The sequence below is a fragment of the Prunus persica genome, chromosome G1, assembly GCF_000346465.2.
Source record: "Prunus persica cultivar Lovell chromosome G1, Prunus_persica_NCBIv2, whole genome shotgun sequence".
Lineage (NCBI taxonomy): Eukaryota > Viridiplantae > Streptophyta > Magnoliopsida > Rosales > Rosaceae > Prunus > Prunus persica.
The window spans coordinates 42,377,047-42,400,799 of record NC_034009.1 but is presented as its reverse complement, the minus strand read 5'-3'; the positions used below and the strand labels follow the sequence as shown (position 1 = coordinate 42,400,799).

The following is a 23,753-nucleotide window of genomic DNA, read 5'->3' as shown; positions in this document are numbered from 1 at the left end:
GTCCGTCTTGATGGGAACCAATTCACAGGAAACATATCTGAAGATTTTGGCGTGTACCCGAATCTTCAATATATAGATTTAAGCGACAACAACTTGCATGGTGAAGTGTCACGCAACTGGGGACAGTGCCCACAATTAGGAAGCTTACTAATTGCCAAAAACAACCTTACTAGTACCATACCACCGGACATCGGCAACGCAACCCAAATTCATGAACTTGATCTTTCTTCAAATCATTTAGTTGGGGTGATTCCGAAGGAATTTGGGGGACTGACTTCATTGGTGAAGTTGATGTTGAATGGAAATCAACTTGTGGGTCGTATACCTTCGGAATTCGAATCATTAACTGATCTTGAATATCTTGATATCTCCACAAACAAAATCAATGAGCCAATTCCAAGCATTCTTGGTGACTTGTCCAAATTACACTACTTGAATTTGAGCAACAACAAGTTCAGTCAAGCAATTCCTTTCCAGTTGGGGAAGTTAGTTCAACTGTCCGAATTGGATTTAAGTCATAACTCACTTGAAGGTACGATACCATCGGAATTAAGCACTATGGAGAGTCTGGAGATGCTCAATCTGTCCCACAACAATCTTTCTGGTTTCATTCCCATGAGCTTTGAAGGCATGCACGGCTTGTCATATGTTGACATATCCTACAATCACTTGGAAGGTCCCCTTCCCAACAGCCGCGCATTTCGAGATGCTCCGCCGGAAGCATTAAAAGGGAACATAGGTTTGTGTGGGAATGTTGGAGCTTTCCCACCCTGCAAGCATGGCTCAAGAAAAGACCACAAACGGGTACTCAAAATCATATTCTCCTTTCTAGCTGCAGTTTTTCTTCTATCTGCTTTCTTTACAATTGTGTTTGTGGTGGAAAGAAGGAAGAAGCGTCATGATAAAGAAGAAAACAACATGCAAGAAGAAATTTCCTTTTCAATATTAAATTTTGATGGAAAAACAATGTATGAGGAAATCATAAGGGCAACAGATGATTTTGATTCCACATATTGCATTGGGAAGGGAGGACATGGAAGCGTCTACAGAGCGAATTTATCAAATGCCAACGTAGTGGCAGTGAAGAAACTCCATCTGCTGTGGGATGGCACGACCAATTTTCAAAAGGAATTCTTAAATGAAATAAGGGCACTAACTGAGATGCGACACCGAAACATTGTGAAGCTTTATGGTTTTTGTTCACATGCACGGCACTCATTTTTGGTATATGAGTATCTAGAAAGGGGCAGCTTGGCCACAATGTTGAGCAAAGATGAAGAAGCTAAAGAATTGGGGTGGAGAAAAAGGGTGAATATTGTGAAAGGTGTAGCTCATGCCCTGTCTTACATGCACCACGATTGCTTGCCACCAGTTGTACATCGTGACATATCAAGCAAGAACATTTTGCTCGATTCTGAATATGAGGCCTCTGTTTCGGACTTTGGCACTGCTAAGTTTTTGAACCCAGACTCAACTAATTGGAGTGCCCTTGCTGGCACACGGATATATGGCACCAGGTAACGATAGTCTCTGTTCTTTATATATTCTTATGTTTTTCCTTTTTGGCCAATCAATGCTTTTCATGGTTAGGACAGGATTATACTTCTTTTGGCATGATTATAGCTTTTGTAAACTTACATTGAAGTGTTATGTCCCTGCTATGAACTTCTTCTTTAAAGAGCTTGCTTATACAATGGAAGTAAATGAGAAATGAGACGTTTATAGCTTTGGAGTAGTAGCATTGGAAGTGATAATTGGAAGGCATCCAGGAGATCTCATCTCATCTCTGTCATCATCTTCTTCGTCGACATCATCACCATCTGGATTACCTGCCCATCAGATGCCAATTGTGGATGTTTTAGACCAACGCATTTCCCCTCCAACACATCAAGTTGCAGGGGAATTGGTCTCTCTTGTTATGATGGCGTTTGCATGTTTGAATCCCAGTCCACAATCTCGTCCCATAATGAAACGAGTTTCTCAACATCTCTCAACTAAGAGGCTCCATTTGTCAAAGCCGTTACGCATGATAACATGCGGTGAATTGCTTGCTCTCGATGGTTTTACTACCTGATCAGGATGTGCCTCTTTTATGTATTTCATTATGTTTCTGCCTTCTTCTAATTATTCTTAGATGTTGCCTTGTAATCTATTTCGAGCCCATTTCTGCGTTTGGCCGCGAACTTTAATAAGGATGCTTTCTAGCTAGTAATGTTCTTCGTTGTGAGGAAAGAGAAGAACAACACACAAAATTTCTTTGTAAAATTACCACATTGAAGCAAATAAGTCAGCGATAATTTTCTTTGGCTTTGTGAGAGAGATGTTAAATGTAAGTAAAAAGATAGTTGTAAAAGCTCTTGTTTGGTGCCAATGGTCATCAAGAACTCACTTGTTTGGGATCGATGGTCATCGCGAGTTAGAAGGCAGATTCAGGGGACAACAGGCCAAGTTTTGGGACTGGAGTACAATGCACAAGTGGTGGAGTACAAGAAAATAAGGAAGATACATGAAAACCTTCAATAGTAGTGGTGGAGTAGAATTGGTTCTATGACGAGTTATTCTTCTTCATATTTATTGGGGATAGCTAGAGTGAATTAATTTTTCCACTAAATCAGAGCAAGAAGCATGCTTTGCTTGGATCGTTCTAGTCGTGATAGGACCATTTGCTCTGTCCTGCAAGCGCACTTTCAGTTAAGCATGCTTTGAGAAAATGCAAAAGTTGCAATTCCAACCTTAAAGAAAAGGGACAGAGACTTCCACTCAAGTCAAGTGTGTATGAAATACTTGTGTCAAATATAGCTTCTGCACTGCCCTATAAGTAAGGCAGCGCGCATACGTATAGTACACAAACAACAAATAACAATGAGATCCTTAACTTGTGGTAATGTATGCTTTCTTGCTTATTATTGCCTTGTGATCCTCTTGTATGTTTCATCACCAAATTGGGTTGCTTTTGCTTCTGATACTGTAGCAAAGGCTCTTTCCCAAATGGAAAGCCAGCTTATTTCAAAATCAAGCCCTCAATAATCTCACCTGGTACCCTCCCACTCATAATACCACCAATTCTTCCAGCAATCCAAAAGCAAAAACAAGCCCATGGGTGTCACATCCCGGGATCAACTCCGCCGTAGCACGATATTGTCCGCTTTGGGCCCCCCCTATCTGCCCTCACGGTTTTGTTTCTGGGAACTCACGAGCAACTTCCCAGTGGGTCACCCATCCTGAGATTACTCTGGCCCCCAACTCGCTTAACTTCGAAGTTCCTACGACTCCGAAGCTAGTGAGCTCCCAAAAAGCATCGTGCTAAATGGAGGCGGGCATGTACATATAAGGCACATCACCCACTCTCCGTTGGTCGATACGGGATGTTACAATCCACCCCCTTAGGGGCCCGACGTCCACGTCGGCACACTCGCACCACACGGCAGAGTGGCTCTAATACCAAATTGTCACATCCCGAGATCAACTCCGCCGTAGCACGATATTGTCCGCTTTAGGCTCCCCTCTCTGCCCTCACGGTTTTGTTTCTGGGAGCTCACGAGCAACTTCCCAGTGGGTCACCCATCTTGGGATTGCTCTGGCCCCTAACTCGCTTAACTTCGGAGTTCCTACGACTCCGAAGCCAGTGAGCTCCCAAAAGGCTTCGTGCTAAATGGAGGCGGGCATGTACATATAAGGCACATCACTCACTCTCCGTTGGTCAATGTGGGATGTTACAATGGGTGTTTCATGCAATGCAGCTGGAAGTGTCAGCATGATAAGCCTTTCCACTTGTGGTATACAAGGTACGCTACATGAATTTCCATTCTTTTCCTTCCCTAATCTTGAACAACTTAACCTGAGCGTGAACAAACTCTTTGATACCATCCCACCTCAAATCAGTTACCTTTCCAAACTTATCTATCTTGACCTCTCTGACAATCAATTTTCTGGGAGGATCCCACCAGAAATCGGCCTCCTAAGAAATCTTACCATTCTCGCTCTATATCAAAATAATTTTTTTGGGGATATTCCTTATGAAATAGGAAACCTGAAATCTCTTGTGGAGCTAGATTTGTCTGAGAATCAGCTTAATGGTTCAATTCCAGAATCACTAGGTGATCTAACAAGCCTTGCCTATTTTAATCTCTATAGTAATAAACTTTCTAGCACTATTCACAATGATATAGGTAACTTGAAGTCTCTTGTAGATCTTGAGTTATCATCCAACACTTTAAGTGGTCTCATCCCTCCAAATATTAGTAACTTAAATAATTTAAGAGTGCTACTATTTCCACCCACCTGTCATATTTTCACACCCACCTCATCTTCACAATTTTGAAGACAAATTTACGCTTCTTGTAAAATGACTTCTAAGTCCTTACTTCTTATTATCGTTTTCATCTCTCTCGCTCTCTCTCAAATGGGTTCGGTTCCTCCTAGACTGAGATTGGACTTTAGACCCAGTTTTGTCCCTAAAACGATTAGTGATTTCCTCAAGGAGGTTTTCAGTGATCGTAATGTGTCCAAGAGGCTGTCCAAGCTTGACGATTTTGTTAAGCGATTGGAGGGAAGATATGAGGAAGATCGATGCCTTCAAGTGCGAGCTTCTTCACATGTTTCTCTTGAATGATGGTTGGTTTTTGTTTTTCCATTTCAGTAAAACATTAAAATTTCAATTTTTAAGTACATATTTTTCTTTTTTCTAACCTTTTTTTTGGGGGGAAGGAATCGATTTTGTAGATGGGGTTTTGGATTTTTGATGGTTTTGATTGATAGTATTCGGTAAATGATATTAGTTTGATTTGAGAATTGGGTTTTTCCGTGTTTGTTGGGTTTGGTTAATGGGTTTTTAGTTTTGAAGATATTGATCAATGGATTTTTGTTTCATTATTACTCTAATTTAAACAGTAGCACTCTAATTTAAACTTCCTTGGGTGGGGAAATAGGACAATGGGGTGTAAATAGTAGCACTCTAATTTAAACTTCCTTGATCAAAAATGATTATAATAATTTAAACATTTTGTCTTTGTCTGACAATCAACTTTTTGGTTCTATTCCCGAAGAGACAGGCAACTTGAAAAGCCTTGTGGATTTAGAATTGAGCATTAATAAACTAAACGGTTCAATTCCTGCTACATTTGGTGACTTAAGAAACTATTTGAATTCTTACACTTACGGGATAACCAACTTTCCGGCCTCATCCCCCAACAGATAGAGAATCTCAAAAAGTTGACTAACTAGCAATTGGATACAAACCAATTTTTTTGTTATTTGCCCCAAAATATTTGTCAAGGTGGAAAACTCACAAACTTCTCAGCCAGCAAAAACTATTTGACTGGTCCAATCCCCAAAACTTAAAAACCTGCACGAGCTTATTTAGAGTCCGTCTTCATGGGAACCAATTGACAAGCAATATATCTCAAGACTTTGGTGTTTATCCAAATCTTCATTTTATAGATGTAAGCCACAATAACTTGTATGGTGAGATCTCACTCAAATGGGGACAATGCCCACAATTAAAAACCCTATGACTTGCGGGAAACAACCTTACTGGGAGCGTACCACCTAAGATAGCCAAAGCAACAAAAATTCAAGAGCTAGATCTCTCTTCGAATCGTTTATTTGGGTTGATTCCAAAGGAATTCGGGAGATTGACTTCTTTGGTCAAACTGATGTTGAATGGAAATCAACTTTCGGGTCATATACCCTCGAACTTGGGATCATTGAGTGGCCTCGAATATCTTGACTTGTCCACAAACAAATTGAATGAGTCAATTCCGACCATTGTAGGAGACTTGTTTAGATTACACTACTTGAATTTGAGCCACAACAAGTTGGCTCAAGCAATTCCATTGGATTTGGGGAAGTTATTTCAATTGACCAACCTGGATTTAAGTCACAACTCACTAGAAGGTTGGATACTATCAGAAATGAGCAACATGCAGTGTTTGGCAAGTGTTTCTAAGTGATGAAGGTAGGCATCTCTTCTTCAATCCATCGTGCAAGGGAAAATAGGCCATCACTCATCACAAAGGTCATTGGGACTTATTATGTGAATCCCCGCAAGAATTGCCAACAAAGAATATGCTGCAAAAGAGCAAAGCATCTATGTGTTAAAACCAAGTAATTTCCACACTAGCGTGCAAGCAACATGAACTTCACAAGCCAAGCCAAGCAAGCTATATCACGCCAAGCGGAATGCATAAACAAAAATATTTTCGAAGCATCATGCAATCTATTACTCAAGCTCATGACAAGCAAAGTTCTCATTCCATGCTCAATCAATCATTCCAGCAGACCCTTTTTCACAAAGCAAGCGTTACAAACACTATTTACCTCATATTAACCTTTTTCATAGAAACAAAAAAACAAAAAAAGAAACAAAATCCCTATGAGTCACAAGGCATTCTTGCAGACCCGTCATACACATGTTCATATCTATCCCCATAAAGCCAAAAAAAAAAAAAAAAAAACATAGTTATCCATGTCCAAGCTCTGAAAAAAAAAAAAAACCAATGGTGCTTTCCTCAAGCTTTCAATAGCCTCTAACCCTGTGTATTAATTATGCGGTTACAAGCATACACTCGTGATGCATATAGTTCAATAAAAAAAGGAGTTCAAGCAAATATGCAATTTATGACCCAAGTTCGTGACAAACAAAGTTCTCATCTTGTGAATCAACAAGCATGCCAAGCAAATTCTCTCTCAAAACAAAAATCAAGGATTGCAAGACATGCGTCCTGTCAACTTCTACTTTTCACGGCCAAGAACAAACTCTACAATTAATCAAGCATATGTTCACAAGGGGAGTAAGCCTAGGCCAAGCACCAGTCTATCCTTATTCCTCAAATACTCAAATTGGCAGAGTCACTTATTGAAAGACTAAAACAGAAGCCAAAAAAAATATATATACAAGTTAGAAGGCTGGAAGATTCGAATGTTCCAGCAACAAAAACGTCAAAGCTTCCAGCACTCACCTTCCCATGCCTGTGCCAGAAACGTATACACCTACATAGAAAAAAGCATAATGCAAAGTTTATCCTTTTCACCAGCTCAAAAAAGGGCCACCACATGATAAAAAGGGGGAAGAAAAATGGAGAAAAGAAAAGTGGAGCAATCCATACCAGCGGTTTTTCCTCTCAATTTCAGCACCTTTCCAGCAGCTTGCAAAAAGAAAGAAATCAAAATGGGAGAACCCCCAAAAATTGATGCAAACCCCTTCCTTGCTAACGATTACTCCAACAAAAGGTGGATGGGTCAAAAAGAGTGGATGCTTGGCTGCCAAAACAAAGAGCAAAACCCATGGGCATGAAGAACCCAACAAACCCCTCAATAAATTCAAGAAATTGCAGGAGAAAATGGCATACCTTGTTAATCCCTCAAAGGATAGCTTCAGATGCACCAAGAAAGAAGGAATTGGGAATTTTGGAAGAAAATTCTGCACAGAGACAATCTCTTCCAACAATGGCAAGCGGGTTTCTTCGTACAGGGGGATGACGGAGTCGGATTCGGCTCGAACTCTCTTCCAGCGGCTGAAAATGGGTGGTTGTTGCCTGATCTCTCTCTCTCTCTCACTCTAAGTTCGCTGGAGGAAGGAAAGAGAAAGAAGGGGAAAGTGGTAAAAAGAGGTTTACTCTGGTATGCATAAAGAAGAAGGAAAAGAAGGAAGAAATAATAAATAGGAAGAAGGAGGAAGTTGGTATCTGGGAAATCGCAAATAATTGCTGGAGCTTATGAATTTGATTTTGGGTTGGGATTAATTATTCGGCCCATTCCAGCACTTATCCATGGCCCTAATAATTAAGGGGGCTAATGTTGAGGCCCAAAAAATCCACGGTTGGGCCCGAAAATATTCTCGGCCTAAAACGATATATTATTGAGAAAAGAACCGATTTGGAGCACACAAAAGCCCACCATGCACAAGTCACACTCCATGTGCCATGCCAAATAAATAATTCGTCATGCTAGGAATCGAGATTAAGATTATAAAATGCATTAGCTCTACAAATCCATGCTAATTATCCCACCAAGCATCATAACTAAAAAATATCAAGCGACATGTCATGCCAAGCACGAAATCGTTATCTCACACCCAACCACACTACAAGCCTAAGTGGCCCAAGCCACTCAAATGCCCAGGGCTTGCTTGAGTAGGTTGTGGCATGGATGGTAATGAATCAACATGAGGCCCATTGATGGGCCGAGAAATGGAAGGTCTCGGGTTGCTTGGGAGCCTCAAGACTCAAGCCCATTTCTTAGGCCCAAACATGTGGGTGAGCACAAGAGAGAAAAATAGCCCAATAGCCCAAGCAAAATAGCCTATTAACACAACCAAAAAGCCCAATGTTTAACAAAAATAGCCCACTTGCTTAAAGAACCACCTTGGCCCATACAAAACCCCAAAATAAGCCACAAAAATCTCAGCCCTTTGCTGGAAAAATAGAAGCCACGTAGAGAAGGTCCTTGGCCCATACAAAACCCCAAAATAAGCCAAAAAATCTCAGCCCTTTGCTGGAAAAATAGAAGCCACGTAGAGAAGGTCCTTGGCCCATACAAAACCCCAAAATAAGCCACAAAAATCCCAACCCTTTGCTGGAAAAATAGAAGCCACATAGAGAAGGTGTGCAGGATCATTAAACAGAGCTGCTGGGAGGTTCCAGCACATGGAGGGAGCAAGTTTCAAAGCCAAAACATCCAAGGAACCAGGGGGTATTAGCGTGTAGGATACCAAAGAGAGAAACACCCTTCAAACCAGCATATATATCCCAACTCCTTTTCTCATCAAACTTGGCCATGGAAAAAAAGGAAGAAAGCAATAAAAGAGATGGCTGGGAATGGAAGTCTGCCATTGAGACAGCTGCGGGAAAAGGGAGCCTTGAGCTTCAAAAAAACTCTGATCTGGTGCAAATAGACAGAAGGGATTTCATCAAAATAGGAAGAGTCAAGGAGGGAGATGAGAAAGAAGAGGAAAAGCTTCATCAAAATGGGTAGAAGCCATTAGGATTTCTTGAGAAGCGGTGGTTTCCAGCGGCTATAAAATGAGGCTTCTCCTACCTAACAAAGGGAACCCAGATTCAGAGAGCAAGCTTTCTCTCTAACTTGCAAAAACCCAGCAATCTCGTGCACTGTTCACCCTCTTCTCCATTCTTCCCTTCTGGCAGACAGAGTATCTGTCAAGCTGCCGGAAGAGCATTGTTCTTCATTTCTCTTTTCCTAGCCAAATCTCCTACAAATCTCTCCTTTCTCACCTTAACACTTCCCTTTTTCCCCCTAAGAAAGCCTAAATTTCCCCTCAATGCTAAACTCATGTTGATTTTGCTTCCATGCCACATGCCTCTCATGCCAAGCTCAAAAGTTTATCTGTAAGCATGCAAAAATTACCTGTAAGTTGCCATTGTTTTGGCTGGTGAAGGTAACCAAAATACTTCATAAAGCTCTGCTGCCCTTTCGAAGCATTTTTGGGGCTTAATTTTCGAACTCAGACAAAGGAGACAATTTCAGCAGTCTGCCCTTTACGGCAACCCAGCCCATTTACGGCTGCCGGAAGAAAAAGTCCCCTACAAAGGCCTCTCAAACTCTCAGTAGCAGCCAAGTCAAGTGATAAAGATAACGAATATTAGATTTCTATTTAAACCCTGCAAATCTCCAAGTTCAACCAACAAAAATGTTTTGCACATTAATGTCTTAATTATTTATGGCAAACAAAATTGTAAAAAACAAAGTTAATCTCAATTACGTCGTCTTGGGCAGCCTCTCTATATGAAATTTTATTAATAGGGTTAAACTTGAATTTAAATGTGTTTAAAAAAAATATATTGTTGGGTGAACTTGAATATTTACAGGGTTTAATTAAAACATCTATAAATATATAATAGAAATTGAGTTGTTGACTCCTGGATGGTGATAATAGGAAGGAGAAAACGGCATTCAAGTATCAACCTCATTTCACTAAAGTTCAGCGACAACATGCAAACTTTCCAATTTTAACATTACATATAACAAACAAAGACTTTGACTGAAGATATATAGAGATAATTGTGTGCTTATTTCCTATCTTTCAATGTGTCAGGGTTCTACTATTTTCTTGGTAGAGAAACTTTATTGAGACCCAACAATCCAAATAAGAACAAATAAAAATGTACAAAGCTATAAAATAAAAAACACCACAGATAGAGCAACAACCTCAACCCCAACTAATAGAAATCCCTCCTGAATTTGTACTAAATTTTCATTTTGCTCTATAATTATTTTATTTTGAAAATTAAGGATACAAACTTTCGTCATTTTAAAATGACTGAGCAGAACTTGAAAACATTACAAGCCATATTAACAGCAGATCTATGCATAATATTACTCGAATATACCCACACACAAAAACGTTATTTTTCTCTCTATTTTTGTTATAATTATTTTATTTTTTTGGGTATATCTATGTTATTTTATTTTTCATTTTTTAATTATTTACAAGTTCAAGGGGAATAACCGATTTTTTTTTATAAAAAAATCTGAAGAAATAGCTTTCATTCAACTACAAAGCAAGCAAGCTAATAAATAACTGATGTATTTTGTGTTGAAAAATTGAAAAATTAAGTTGACTATTAATTATCGGTGGTGGCATCGGGGGAGCACAATAATCAAATGAATTTATCCAATAAATGACTACAATTTATAGATGAGATCCGAAAGATTTTTTTTATTTATTTATATTTTATATAGCAAAAATGCTAGGTTTACCACATTTTTCATACCACAATTGTATCGCCTCTCTAATAGAAGTGAATCCCATTATATTAGAAAATGAAAGAATGAAACCTTTACTCAAAAGAAAACTGAATGGCGAGGATGGAAATGAATGGCATGGATGACATTACATTGACGAGTTATTCCTCTTCAGATTTGTTGGGGACAACTGGATTGGATTAATTTTTCATTAAAGCAAAAGTTGCTTTAAGAAGCATGTTTTGTTTGAATTTTTCCTCTTTCAGTGTTAATCATGCTTTGAGAAAATGCAAAAGTTGAAATTCCAACTTTAGAGAACGAGAGAGAAAGACTTTATTACAATTCTAACAATGGCAGCAAGCTCACTCAATAGTAAAAAAGACTTGGCCTGATTTTGAGGATAGGGAGATTTCAAGTAAACAAATAAATCTTTGTCAGGTGGGTGGGACACATCTAAACCCCTATATAATGCATATGGTTATCTCTCACCTCCATCATTTTCATTTCATTATTTCATCCAGAAAATACAAAATTGGCATTTAAATTTAGACAACGAAAGATTGAGACGTTTACTCAAAAGAAAACTGATTATAAATGAGATCTGAAAGACTTTTCAATGTTCAACTGAACCCCAAAGACTAACCCACACTATGTATAAGTAGTAAGGCATGACCCATACAATATACGTATTCCACACAAACAATAACCATGACATCTTTAAGTTCCGGTAAACTATGCTTCCTGCCTTATTGCCTGGTCATCTTCATGTATGTTTCATCACCAAATTGGGTTGCTTTTCCTTCTGCTACTTCTACTTCTGATACTGAAGCAAAGGCTCTTCTCAAATGGAAAGCCAGCTTATTTCCAAATAAAGCCCTCAATCATCTCACCTGGTACCCTCCCACTCATAATATTAATGCCACCAATTCTTCCAACACCAATCCAAAACCAAGAACAAGCCCATGCACTTGGACTGGTGTTTCATGCAACTCAGCTGGAAGTGTCAGCACGATAAACCTTTCCACTTGTGGTATTCAAGGTACGCTACATGAGTTTTCATTCTTGTCCTTCCCTAATCTTAAATATCTTGACCTCAGCTTCAACAAACTCTTTGATGCCATACCACCTCAAATCAGCTACCTCTCCAAACTCCACTATCTCGATATCTCTATAAATAAGTTGTCTAGGAGAATCCCACCAGAAATCAGTCTCTTGAGAAATCTTACATATCTTGGTCTCTTTAAAAATACTTTGTTGGGGGAAATTCCTAATGAGATAGGCAACCTGAAACCTCTTGTGGGGCTATATTTGCAAAAGAATCAACTCCATGGTTCAATTCCAAGATCACTAGGCAATCTAACAAGCCTTACCCATCTCTATCTCTATGATAATAAACTTTCTGGTTTGATTCCCAAGGAGATAGGGAACTTGAAATCTCTAGTAATTCTAGATTTGTCAACTAACAATTTAAGTGGTCTCATCCCTCCAAATTTGGTAACTTAATAAACCTAAATATTTTGTACTTGTATTCCAATCAACTTGCTGGTTTGATTCCCAAGGAGATAGGGAACTTGAAATCTCTTATAGATCTAGAGTTGTCTTACAACAATTTAAGTGGTCTCATCCCTCCAAATATTGGTAACTTAATAAAGCTAAACACTTTGTACTTGCATTCCAATCAACTCTCTGGTTTGATTCCCAAGGAGATAGGGAACTTGAAATCTCTTGTAGATCTAGAGTTGTCCTACAACAATTTAAATGGTCTCATCCCTCCAAATATTGGTAACTTAATAAAGCTAAACACTTTGTACTTGCATTCCAATCAACTTTCTGGTTTGATTCCCAAGGAGATAGGGAACTTGAAATCTCTTGTAGATCTGGAGTTGTCCCTGAACAATTTAAGTGGTCTCATCCCTCCAAATATTGGTAACTTAATAAAGCTAAACACTTTGTACTTGCATTCCAATCAACTTTCTGGTTTGATTCCCAAGGAGATAGGGAACTTGAAATCTCTTGTAGATCTAGAGTTGGGTGAGAATCAACTCAACGATTCGATTCCAGCCTCATTTGCTAACTTGAGCAACTTGGATATCTTAATCCTACGCAATAACCAACTTTCCGGCTCCATCCCCCAAGAGTTAGAGAATCTCAAGAATTTGACTAAATTGTACTTGGATACAAACCAATTGTCTGGTTATTTGCCCCAAAATATCTGCTTAGGTGGAAAACTCACAAAATTGTCAGTAGGTACAAACTATTTGACTGGTCCAATCCCCAAAAGCTTGAAAAATTGCACGGGCTTAGTGAGAGTCCATCTTGACCAAAACCAATTGACGGGCAACATATCTGAAGACTTCGGTGTTTATCCAAATCTTGATTTTATGAATATAAGCCACAACAACTTGTATGGAGAAATCTCACACAACTGGGGACAATGCCCAAAGCTGAAGACCTTAGCATACCACCTGAGATAGGCAATGCAACCCAAATTCATGTGTTGGACCTTTCTTCAAATCATTTAGTTGGGTTGATCCCAAAAGAATTCGGGAGACTGACTTCTTTGGAGAGGTTGATGTTGAATGGAAATCAACTTTCAGGTCGTATACCGTTAGAATTCGGATCATTGAATGATCTTGAATATCTTGACTTGTCAACAAACAAATTCAATGAGTCAATTCCGAGCATTCTAGGTGACTTGTTGAAATTGCACTACTTGAATTTGAGCAACAACAAGTTGGCTCAAGCAATTCCATTTAAGTTGAAGAAGTTAGTTCAATTGAATTACATGGATTTAAGTCATAACTCTCTTGAAGGTAAGATACCATCAGAATTGGGCAGTATGCAGAGTTTGGTGACACTTGATCTTTCCCACAACAATCTTTCGGGTTCCATACCATCAAGTTTTGAAGAGATGCACGGCTTGTCGTACGTTGACATATCCTACAATCACTTGGAAGGTCCCCTTCCCAACATCAGTGCATTTCGAGAAGCTCCGCCAGAAAGATTGAAAGGGAACAAAGGATTGTGTGGCAAAGTTGGAGCTCTGCTACCACCCTGCAATGCGCATGGATCAAAAAAGGATCACAAGGTCTTATTCTCTGTTGCAGTGTTTGTACTTCTATCTACTCTCTTTACAATTGTCTTTGTAATAATGCAAACAAAGAAGAAGCATCAAGATACTAAACAAAACCACATGCATGGAGAAATTTCTTTTTCAGTTTTAAATTTTGATGGAAAATCAATGTATAAGGAAATTATAAGGGCAACAGAAGATTTTGATTCCACATATTGCATTGGGAAGGGAGGACATGGAAGCATCTATAAAGTAAATTTGTCATCTGGAGACGTAGTGGTCGTGAAGAGACTCCATCTGCTATGGGATGGCGATACAGAATTTCAAAAGGGGTTCTTGAATGAAGAAAGGGCACTCACTGAGATAAGACATTGGAATATTGTGAAGCTCTATGGTTTCTGCGCAAATAAACAACACTCGTTTTTGGTGTATGAGTATCTTGAAAGAGGTAGCTTGGCCGCAATGTTGAGCAAAGATGAAGAAGCTAAAGAGTTGGGGTGGAGTAAAAGGGTGAATATTGTTAAAGGTTTAGCTCATGCCTTGTGTTACATGCACCACGATTGCTTGCCACCGATTGTACATCGTGACATCTCAAGTAAGAACATTTTGTTGGATTCTGAATATGAGGCATGTGTTTCAGACTTTGGCACAACTAAATTTTTAAATCCAGACTCAACTAATTGGACTGCCGCTGCAGGCACGTATGGCTACATGGCACCAGGTAATATTGCGATTCCATGTTCTCTGTATTTAGCCATTTTTTGTTTTGTTTTAGACCAATGCTTCATTTTCATCATTACGAGCGGTTAACATAAACACATTTTCACTTCTTTGATTTAGAAAATATACTAATAAACACATTTTCACTTCTCTTAAGCTATAATAAGTCGATTTATGCATGATACAGTTTCATTAAAATTCCATTGAATAGTTATGTCTATAAACTAATAATGCCACTTCTCTGAGGTTTTCTCTGAGCAGAGCTTGCTTACACAATGGAAGTGAATGAGAACTGCGATGTTTATAGCTTTGGTGTGGTCACATTGGAAATAATTATGGGAAAGCATCCTGGAGATCTTCTCTCATCTTTCTCACCAGTCTCTTCATCCTCCTCCTCCTCCTCATCATCATCTGCATTACCAGCCCATCAAATAACAATTGTGGATGTTTTGGACCAACGCATTTCCCCTCCTACACATCAACTTGCAAGCGAAGTGGTCTCTCTTGTGAAGATAGCATTTTCATGCTTGAATTCCAGCCCAAAATCTCGTCCAACAATGAAACAAGTTTCTCATTTCCTCTCAACTCAGATGCTGCATTTGTCGAAGACGGTACATATGATGACATGTGGTGAATTGCTTGCTCTTGATCCTTTGGCTACCTGATCAGAATGTTCTTCTATCTTATGCAAATTTCACTTTTCATGTGTCTTCTATTTAGAAAGATTCTCCATAGATGTTTCCTTCTTGTAATTTATTTCATGCATGTGTGCGCTATGCTATGGCTATATATACTTTATCTAGGATGTTTTATAGTTTGTTTATCCTTGTGAGGAAAAACAAAATGAAATAAGACAAGGGTTTTGTTTAGTAATTTTATATACTCTGTGTAGCAGCAACTACAGACAAGAATTTGAAATTGTAAACCTCCCCAAAATCATTAATAAACAATTCAATTGTGAAAATTAAATGACCAAGACCAGTATAACAGGAACAAATATAGTATTTGACGTGGCGATAATTGCAAGGGCCATACTATATTACTATATATGGATAGCTACCAAACACCATATATATATATAATATAGAAACAGAGGTTCATAGACCAGAGCCATTTTCGTTTTCGATTTTCTTGCAGAGAGAGAGAGAGAGAGCTATAGTGACGATGTCGACGCTTAGAGTTCCTCAACAAGTTCCTCCTGCATCCGAAGACTGTGAGCAGCTCAAAAAGGCCTTCAAAGGTTCCTTCTTTATTATTTTTTTGATCTTTTACTCCCTCGCATCATTTCTTGTTCTGATCATAAACCACCCCATATTTTGTAATTGGCTTTATGATTGATGATTGATCAATCCCATCCATTTCACCGATCCGATTGTTAGTGTTAGATACAACGTAAATGAATGTGATTGCTTACTTGTGTACAACGGTGATGCTTTCACTCTGCATCAAAGCTCTGTTTGTATCAGAAGATAATAATGCATTTGGGATAATTTATCTAAAAAGAAAAAAACAATGATCGGTACGTATAGATTTATAGAAGGTTTGTAAAGGACCTGATTTGACATGAAAATGGTATTTTGACGTGAATAAATAATTATATAAAACAGCTAAAATAGTTTAGACCAGAGTTTATCTTCTTTCTTTTATGTGACTTTTCATGATTGGGGTGTTTGGTTTCATGTAATCTTGAATTTTTATCAATACAATTGCAGGATGGGGAACCAATGAGGACTTGATCATATCCATCTTGGGGCATAGAAATGCCCCTCAAAGAAAGGTTATCCGACAAACTTATGCTGAAGCTTATGGAGAAGATCTCCTCAAGGAGCTGGAAAAAGAACTTACAAGTGATTTTGAGGTCAAATTAAGAATGCACTCTAGTTTTTGCATTAGTTGAGATAATTTGACTGCATATTTTACATAAATTGTTACCATGATTGATTTTTGCCAAGACAAGGCAGAGATTTAGCTCATTGTTTTCAGCTATCTTTTTTCATGATTGGATAAGAATCCATGATGCTAGTTTTCACAAGTTTAATGTTTGGCTGATTAACTTTTGGGAGGAAGCAAGCGGATCGTTGAAAGTGCTGACATATTTGGGTTTCCGAATTTCTCTTAACCAGAGGAGTATACTGCTTTGGACACTTGATCCAGCTGAACGTGATGCATTTTTGGCCAATGAAGCAACAAAGAAGTGGACTAAAAGCAATCAGGTTCTTGCTGAAATAGCCTGCAGTAGGTCTTCACATGAACTACTCATGGCAAGGCAGGCTTATCACTCTCGCTATAAGAAGTCCCTCGAAGAGGATGTTGCACATCACACAACCGGGGACTTTCGCAAGGTACAGCTGCTAGAGTATAAGTTCTTTCAGCCTAGAAGGGATATAGTTTATTTTCTAAGAGAATTCTCCCAGCCCCAACCAAGAGCAATAACTAAACTTCCTAGCAAAGAATTGACTAAATTTATCCATTGATATGCCTTTAGTTTCTTTTTTTTATTTCCAAAATGTCAATGTTAAAAAGTTTATTTTTGGTGGCCAACGTAAATTTTGGTATGAACTTACCATACCAAGTTTTATCTCATTTGAGAATTTCACTGTATTTGTACCAAAAAAGAGAATTACTATCTAACTTTGCTCCTCCCAGCTTTTGGCCCCTCTTGTTAGCTCATATAGATATGAGGGAGATGAGGTGAACCTGACACTGGCAAAATCAGAGGCTAAGCTACTCCATGAGAAGATCTCAGACAAGGCCTACAATGATGAGGATATCATCAGGATTTTGGCCACACGGAGCAAAGCACAGATCAATGCAACTCTCAATCACTACAAAAATGAATTTGGGAATGACATAAATAAGGTACACAAGTGAGCTTTGCATAAACATTTTTTTGCTAGGTATCCACAGAGGATTGGATTTGATGAGTGTTTCTATTCACAGGATTTGAAAGCTGACCCCAAGGATGAGTACCTTGCAATACTAAGGGCCACAATTAAGTGCTTGGTCCGCCCTGAGAAGTACTTTGAGAAGTCTCTTCGTCTGGCAATCAACAAACGAGGAACAGATGAAGGAGCTCTCAGTAGAGTTGTCACCACAAGAGCTGAGGTTGACATGAAGCTTATAAAGGAACAGTACCACAAAAGAAATAGTGTCACTCTGGACCAGGCCATTAAAAAAGACACTACTGGAGATTATGAAAAAATGCTTCTGGCCCTGGTTGGACATGAGGATGCTTGAGCTGTTCTAGTCTAAGAGTTGTACTCTTTGTGGTGGTTTCCTGACTATGTTTGCTTTTTTATGTCTGTTCGAATAAAACTATCTGCGGCAATCTGATATAACGTCTTCATATTATGAAATACATAGTTGCCTTCAGTAAACTTGAAGTTAGAGTTGAGAGTTTTCACAACTTTCTACTATATTAGACAGCAGCCCCTGGTTGGCTTCTGCATTCTTTGATAGCGATCCATCAGTTGAGTCATTGGAAATTTTTTTTAAATAATTGCAAGCCATTTACATACTTGAGATTAAAGGCAAGTGTGAAGGGCAATGTATCTTACTTGCGATTCAAGTTATACATTCTTGTTCATAACACCAAACCCTCGTTGTGTTCATTATGATGTGCTCTGAAATTTCATCTCTTGCTTCACTTTCTGTGGGTAGATGAGTGCGTCTGGAGAAGAGTTTCTTAAAGGAAAAATATTCCTGTGTAAAGCCGGTGTGTACAACGTACATCTTACAAGACCAGTCACATGCTACCAACAGCGCTATGTATAACAAAAAAGAGATGGTTGGCCATTGAACTATCTCAGCCTCAAGAAAGAAATGCTGCATCACATTTACACAACATTGAATCAGAAATCCACTGTTCTGACTGTGGAATATCATACATCAAGTTCAGATAAAGACACAAAACAACAGAGTATTACAAGAAGCAACTGCATCATAAGAAACTGGAAGCAAAACTCTGGTCGAACTCCTTCAGACTTCTTAATGCCATCCAAAATTGCACACTTCATCTGAGGACCAGCAAGGAATTTAGACAAACATCTCATATCTTAGCTAGGTGCCCAAAAGAGAGCAGTTATTACTAATCAACATTGAGAACAACAACACTTTTCTATATAGGCTAAAACACATCACTTCTTCAGGAGCTCCCGTGAGAAAATCCTCTTGCAGTATGGGCTGGTTCGTAAGATTGTATGAGGCTTAACTGCTTCAACCAGAGAAGCACGAAGAGGGCCCTGCCAATGAAGCAAAAATATTAGGACATATGTGTGTGTGTGTGTGTGTGTGAGAGAGAGAGTCCATTATAAATCACTTGGAGAGATGTTGGTTCCTAAACCTTGGTAACTGTAAGAGCAGATTGAACGACATAGTTAGCATAAGGGTCTTGCAACAACTGTTCAAAGCAAGGAACTGAGAGCAATTCATGGATGATTCTTGGTCGGCTTTCTTCAAAATACTTGAGGCATTTTTCAACCACGTGACTACTACATTTCTGTGTTGAGAGGCGTACAAAGTGTCCTTTTAATTGATTAATCAGTTTGGCCATTGCAGATGGGATCTTTAGCTCCATGACATATTGAATAACATAATTCCTGTGTATCAAATGGAACAAAAATAAAAACCCTACTTCAGTCAGAAAGCCAAATAAAATAGTGAACTGTAAAATAACAAATTGAATATTTGGCTTGGAAAGACAGAAAAAAGAAAGCAACACAACAGTTTTGTAGCATAATATGTAGATTCTTATCAACTTTAGCAGTTGTGTCCTTGTAAGCATGAAATATAAATATAGAAGTGATCAGCCTTATGTTTGCATCTGAAGTGGATCAAACAAATTGCAAGTGGGAAAAACTTTTGACTCCTCAAGAAACAAAATAAACATCACTCCAGCTAGTTCGGGTTACCACATCATATTAGTGAGTTTACGGCTAGCAAAGACAAGAAATTAAGAAAGTTCAAAGACGCTTGTAAATGATTACCCATAAGGATCTTGGGAAAGGAGAAGCCCATTCCTGGCAATTTCATTGATCAGCTTATCTCGATGTCTCCCACTGGCATGTGCAATGCATTTTTGTAGTACACAACAGCCATGGCGTTGAGTTGCAATCTCAACACAAAATCTTGCAGCAGCATCAAAAATAAACTGCAAGAGATAGATTAACAGAAAAATCAACAGAAGAAGTTCAGTGTCTTTTCAACAAAATTTAAGTAGGTCCTACAGAAAGCACATAACCATCCCTCTCAAGAACTTTGTTTTGGATTTCAGTCATTTTGTCCAATCATCCCTGTTTATATTTCATGTCACTGTAGAATACTTTAAACATATAAAATAGTAAGTCCAGTTCATTCCATCAACCTTCTGCTGGAGGCTTGACAAATAGAATCTTAAACCAGACTTAAAATCACCTCCTTTCCACTTTCCCATTCGAAACTCAAACAAACACAACAAAGATAGTCTATTGAAACTGATGAAGCATTCTTTGTAAGTGCCTCATTGCTCTGCAATGTTTAACAATTGTAGGTGTTAGTCGAGCTCTGTTCTTTCTGTTCTACGCCAATAAAAGGTTCTATCCTTTTTTGCTCAATGAAAATGTCTAAGATGCTAAGTTTGCGCCAATCATGTTGGAAACAACATCTCAATTTTGCTATTCATACAGAGACTATTGGAAACAACATCTCAATTTTGCTATTCATACAGAGACTATGTGACATGTTGATTTATATATTATTAGCATTGTGACTGAAAACGTCAGTCTTTGATTTTGGCAACGCAATTACGTATTGGTATGTGGTTTTTTCAATCCAGACCTTATCATCTTCACTCCTATGTAGAGTAGTATATCATAATTGCTCACTTGCATATATCTGACCCAGCCCCCTGACTTTCTAGAGTACAAACTCACCCTAAGGGTTTAAGGAAAACAAGGACGGGTATTATTGCAAAGTATTCTAGTTTAGGGTTTGTTAATAGATTTAACTATTAGCCTTTCCTAAACCAAGTCTATAAATCGACATTCAGAGCCCAAAGAAAAAATTTCTATCAATATTAGCCATAAAAATCTTCAAGATCAGATGACAATTTGTCAAAACAGTAAGATACCTTTCCATCTGATGTCTAGATCAACAGTCAAGGGCATTTGAGTTTACCAACAGAAGTAACCAAGAAACTTACCGAGGACTAGATGAATCAGAAGGAAAAGAAATTAGATAGAAATTAATAGGTTGAGGCATGACAATCAATATAATGATCCTAGTCCAGAGGTTGGTGCCCAGGGATCATAACTGGACTTGAAACCTTCACTTATACAATCATATGATTAGTTGGGACTATTTTAGGCATCAGCATAAACAACAGAAAGGTATCATACTTTCGAAAGTTTTGGGGTAGAGAACTTGAAGCATTAACTGGGAAAGAGTTGGTGAGACTGGTAAATTAATGTAAGATTAGACTCCTCCCATAGAACGATCAAGGATAGGTCTAGTTCAAGGGAGATACAAAAGAAAACTAGAGTGGCTGGCCCCAAATGACAGGGGATTGGAACTAAAGACCACCTAGTACTTGATTTATCATTCGGTTGCCCTATTATAAGCACACTGCACACATCAGATGAAACAGTTCACACCTTCAATAAACATGCATGCCAAGTTTTATAGAAATATTGCACCAAACCAGTGCATTGCCTATAGCAAATAAATGACTTGACAAGAATATTGCATGTTCACAATAGTTGTCATTAAAAGAATTTTGCTTGACCAGCCTCAACCAATATGTATGTCTGTGTCTATTCTAGGTTATCACATGAAACGTGTAAGACAGAACACAATAACAGAAAAGGAAGAAGAAACATGAATTAGAAGATATTCAATCTTAAGAGGCTTATATAAACAATGAAGCTAACAAGAAAATTAAGTAAATAAAAACAGCATACCCTATTATCTTCATTGCTAAAGCAGTCCAAGCAACGTTGTACCACATGATTACCATTTGGATCCTTGATAAGATCAAGAAAACCACATTCAAGGGATGATTTAACTAATGAGATCTGTTTCCCAGTTCTAACAGTCTCAATCAACTTCTGTACCACGCGAGTGCTGAAACCATAGCACCAATATGTTTAGAAGCAAGAAATTAGTAAAGAACAAATACTACAAATGAAGTAACCACAAATATGAACAGAAGGAAGGACATACCCATGTGTGTCTAAGGAAATTCTGACAAGCTGTCCTGGTTCTTTGGTCACCTTGAGTACAAATTGCATTCTTTGTTGTTCATTGCACACGTCCAACAACTTCTGCATAAGGTAATTGCCAAACGGGTTCGTCATCAGTTCAAAAACATGATTGATTATTTTATCAAATATTAATTGCACATCTTGACAGGTCCCATCATCAAGCATCCTCTGTAAGAATCGACAACCATACTGATCCTTTGCTATGAAGTATATATATCCCTGGACCTCAGCCAATGAACCTAAAGTTAGTAGTGACCGCATTGAGCTATTATTACTCTGACTCCATTCACTCCCACTAATTCCTCCATTACATAAATTGGAATCCAGTCTAAAGCTTTTCTCTCCTTCTGTCTGCATTGCCTTATTGCAAGAGTTCTTCTTGTAACCCTTTGAAGACTTGCTACCCTTGCTGATGGTATGATTCAAATGTTTTCCTTGTATAATGAAACTATCCTCACAACAAAAACACTCAGGTTCCCCTGCACATTTCATAGACTTGAAAGATTCAGGAACCCCACTATTTGGGTTTACTTTAGTCCTTTGTTTTATCATTGAATGATTATGTGAAAGATTGTCCACATTCAACTGAGCAACTGAGGACAACTGAGGGGAACCCATTGGATACATAAGGCCCTTTCCACCATTACAATCCGTTCCATGTAGCTGTAAGCAAAAAAATTCTTCATCAAGGTAAGGCCTAGCAAGAGATGGTTTCCTCTGATACCAACCATCTCCCTGTTCCTCTTTTCTTTGCCCTGATATACAACTCATTTGATTTTTTACACCACTAGGGCCAGAATACAAAGCATTGGGCTGCATATGATTAAGAAAAGACCCCATTGAATCACCAACAGTACATCTTTTCTGCAATCCAAGCAATACTGACTCATTAATAGTACCATCAAACCTGCCTCTAACTCCAAAACCAGAGGATTTAAGAGCTTCAAAATCAGATATATTATTCTTAGAACTTTCAAGTAGGCCATAGTTTTCAACATTCCAAGAACTAGTATCAGCTGAAAAACCACCACCAAGCCCAAACCCATCTGGGCCTCTCTCAAATCCCATCCTTTTAGCACCACCCTCCTGTTCATCCCCAATACGCATTCTGTAGAAACTTTCAGCCAAACGCAGATCATCCCCCATCTTCTCATTGAAATGAGAATCAGGAGGCTCAGAGTCCAACCACAATCCATTCATGTAAGGTGTTTGATATTTGGCCTCCTCAAATGGGGTGGAATATGGAGAGCCATCCTCAGAGGAATAAAACCCATTTGAGAAAGAGCTTGAAGGAGAGAACTCTGATTGCAGAGAGGCTCTGCTAACAGGTGAACCACTCACAAGGTGATGATGATGAGGAGGATGAAGAAGATGAATGAGATTGGAATATGGTTGATTCTTGGGGTTCTCATTCCAAAACTTCTCAAGCTCTCCTCTTTCCCTCTTCATGTTCTGTAAAACCCTCTCGTCTTCCTCAGCTATTTTAAACATTATACAACATACAACACACAATATATATGTCTAATATACAATACACGTAAAAGCACACACGCACAGAAAGAAAAAATACTTTTTTTCAGAGAAAAACAGAGAGAACCCAGATTCAGAATCCCAAAACCCACGTGAGAAAACGATTCAGAGAAGAATAAAAGAAGGGTATCGTTCCATCAAGCACAGAAAACAAGCAGTGATAGTGTTTGTTCAAGCAGTGATGCAAATGTCAATGTCATTTTGGGATTGTGGATTTGGCAATGGGAGAGAGGAAGATAATGAAGAGAGGGAGAGAGAGGGTTTTGATCCTCTCTTCTTCTTCTTGTTTTTCTCTCAGTATTTGATAGTACGCTCTGCCACCGCTCACACTCACGCCATTAAAATGAAGAGTCGCACTACAGCACTACCCAACAGCACAGCAAAAAGCAGAGAGAGAGAGAGAGAGAGAGGGCTCTGAGGCTGACTAGGAACTAGAAAAGGCTATTTTCAATCATTTTTTTATTTTCAGGCCAAAAGAATATTCATTTTTT

The 23,753-nt window shown here is 38.6% G+C and overlaps 3 protein-coding genes, 1 long non-coding RNA gene and 1 pseudogene across 6 annotated transcripts; 3 read left to right on the top strand and 2 right to left on the bottom strand.

The window, feature by feature from the left end:
• LOC18792768 lies at window positions 11–2,319 on the top strand (annotated as a pseudogene).
• Window positions 5,057–7,875, bottom strand: LOC109949095. Its single transcript, XR_002271570.1, has 4 exons — window positions 7,350–7,875; window positions 7,107–7,260; window positions 6,960–6,990; window positions 5,057–6,069 (listed from the first exon to the last, which is right to left on the bottom strand). It is a non-coding gene; the product is annotated as an uncharacterized LOC109949095 (long non-coding RNA).
• On the top strand, window positions 11,325–15,458 carry LOC18793826 (MDIS1-interacting receptor like kinase 2). Of its 3 annotated transcripts, none has more exons than XM_020562088.1 (3): window positions 11,325–11,740; window positions 13,515–14,495; window positions 14,756–15,458. In XM_020562088.1, exons 1-3 carry the CDS (start codon window positions 11,410–11,412, stop codon window positions 15,157–15,159), a joined length of 1,716 nt encoding a protein of 571 aa, XP_020417677.1. In that variant the 5' UTR covers window positions 11,325–11,409; the 3' UTR covers window positions 15,160–15,458. The 3 variants fall into 3 exon arrangements, with proteins under 3 accessions (XP_020417677.1, XP_020417667.1, XP_020417674.1); XM_020562085.1 differs by having other exon boundaries at window positions 11,659–11,740; window positions 12,949–14,495; XM_020562078.1 differs by having other exon boundaries at window positions 11,650–14,495.
• LOC18793264 (annexin D1) lies at window positions 15,595–17,881 on the top strand. Its single transcript, XM_007227423.2, has 5 exons — window positions 15,595–15,734; window positions 16,207–16,352; window positions 16,618–16,836; window positions 17,141–17,353; window positions 17,435–17,881. The coding sequence occupies exons 1-5, from the start codon at window positions 15,659–15,661 to the stop codon at window positions 17,729–17,731; spliced, it is 951 nt and encodes a 316-aa protein (XP_007227485.1). The 5' UTR covers window positions 15,595–15,658; the 3' UTR covers window positions 17,732–17,881.
• Window positions 18,308–23,652, bottom strand: LOC18789611 (putative pumilio homolog 8, chloroplastic). Its single transcript, XM_007226855.2, has 5 exons — window positions 21,692–23,652; window positions 21,430–21,592; window positions 19,480–19,643; window positions 18,837–19,092; window positions 18,308–18,735 (listed from the first exon to the last, which is right to left on the bottom strand). The coding sequence occupies exons 1-5, from the start codon at window positions 23,221–23,223 to the stop codon at window positions 18,631–18,633; spliced, it is 2,220 nt and encodes a 739-aa protein (XP_007226917.1). The 5' UTR covers window positions 23,224–23,652; the 3' UTR covers window positions 18,308–18,630.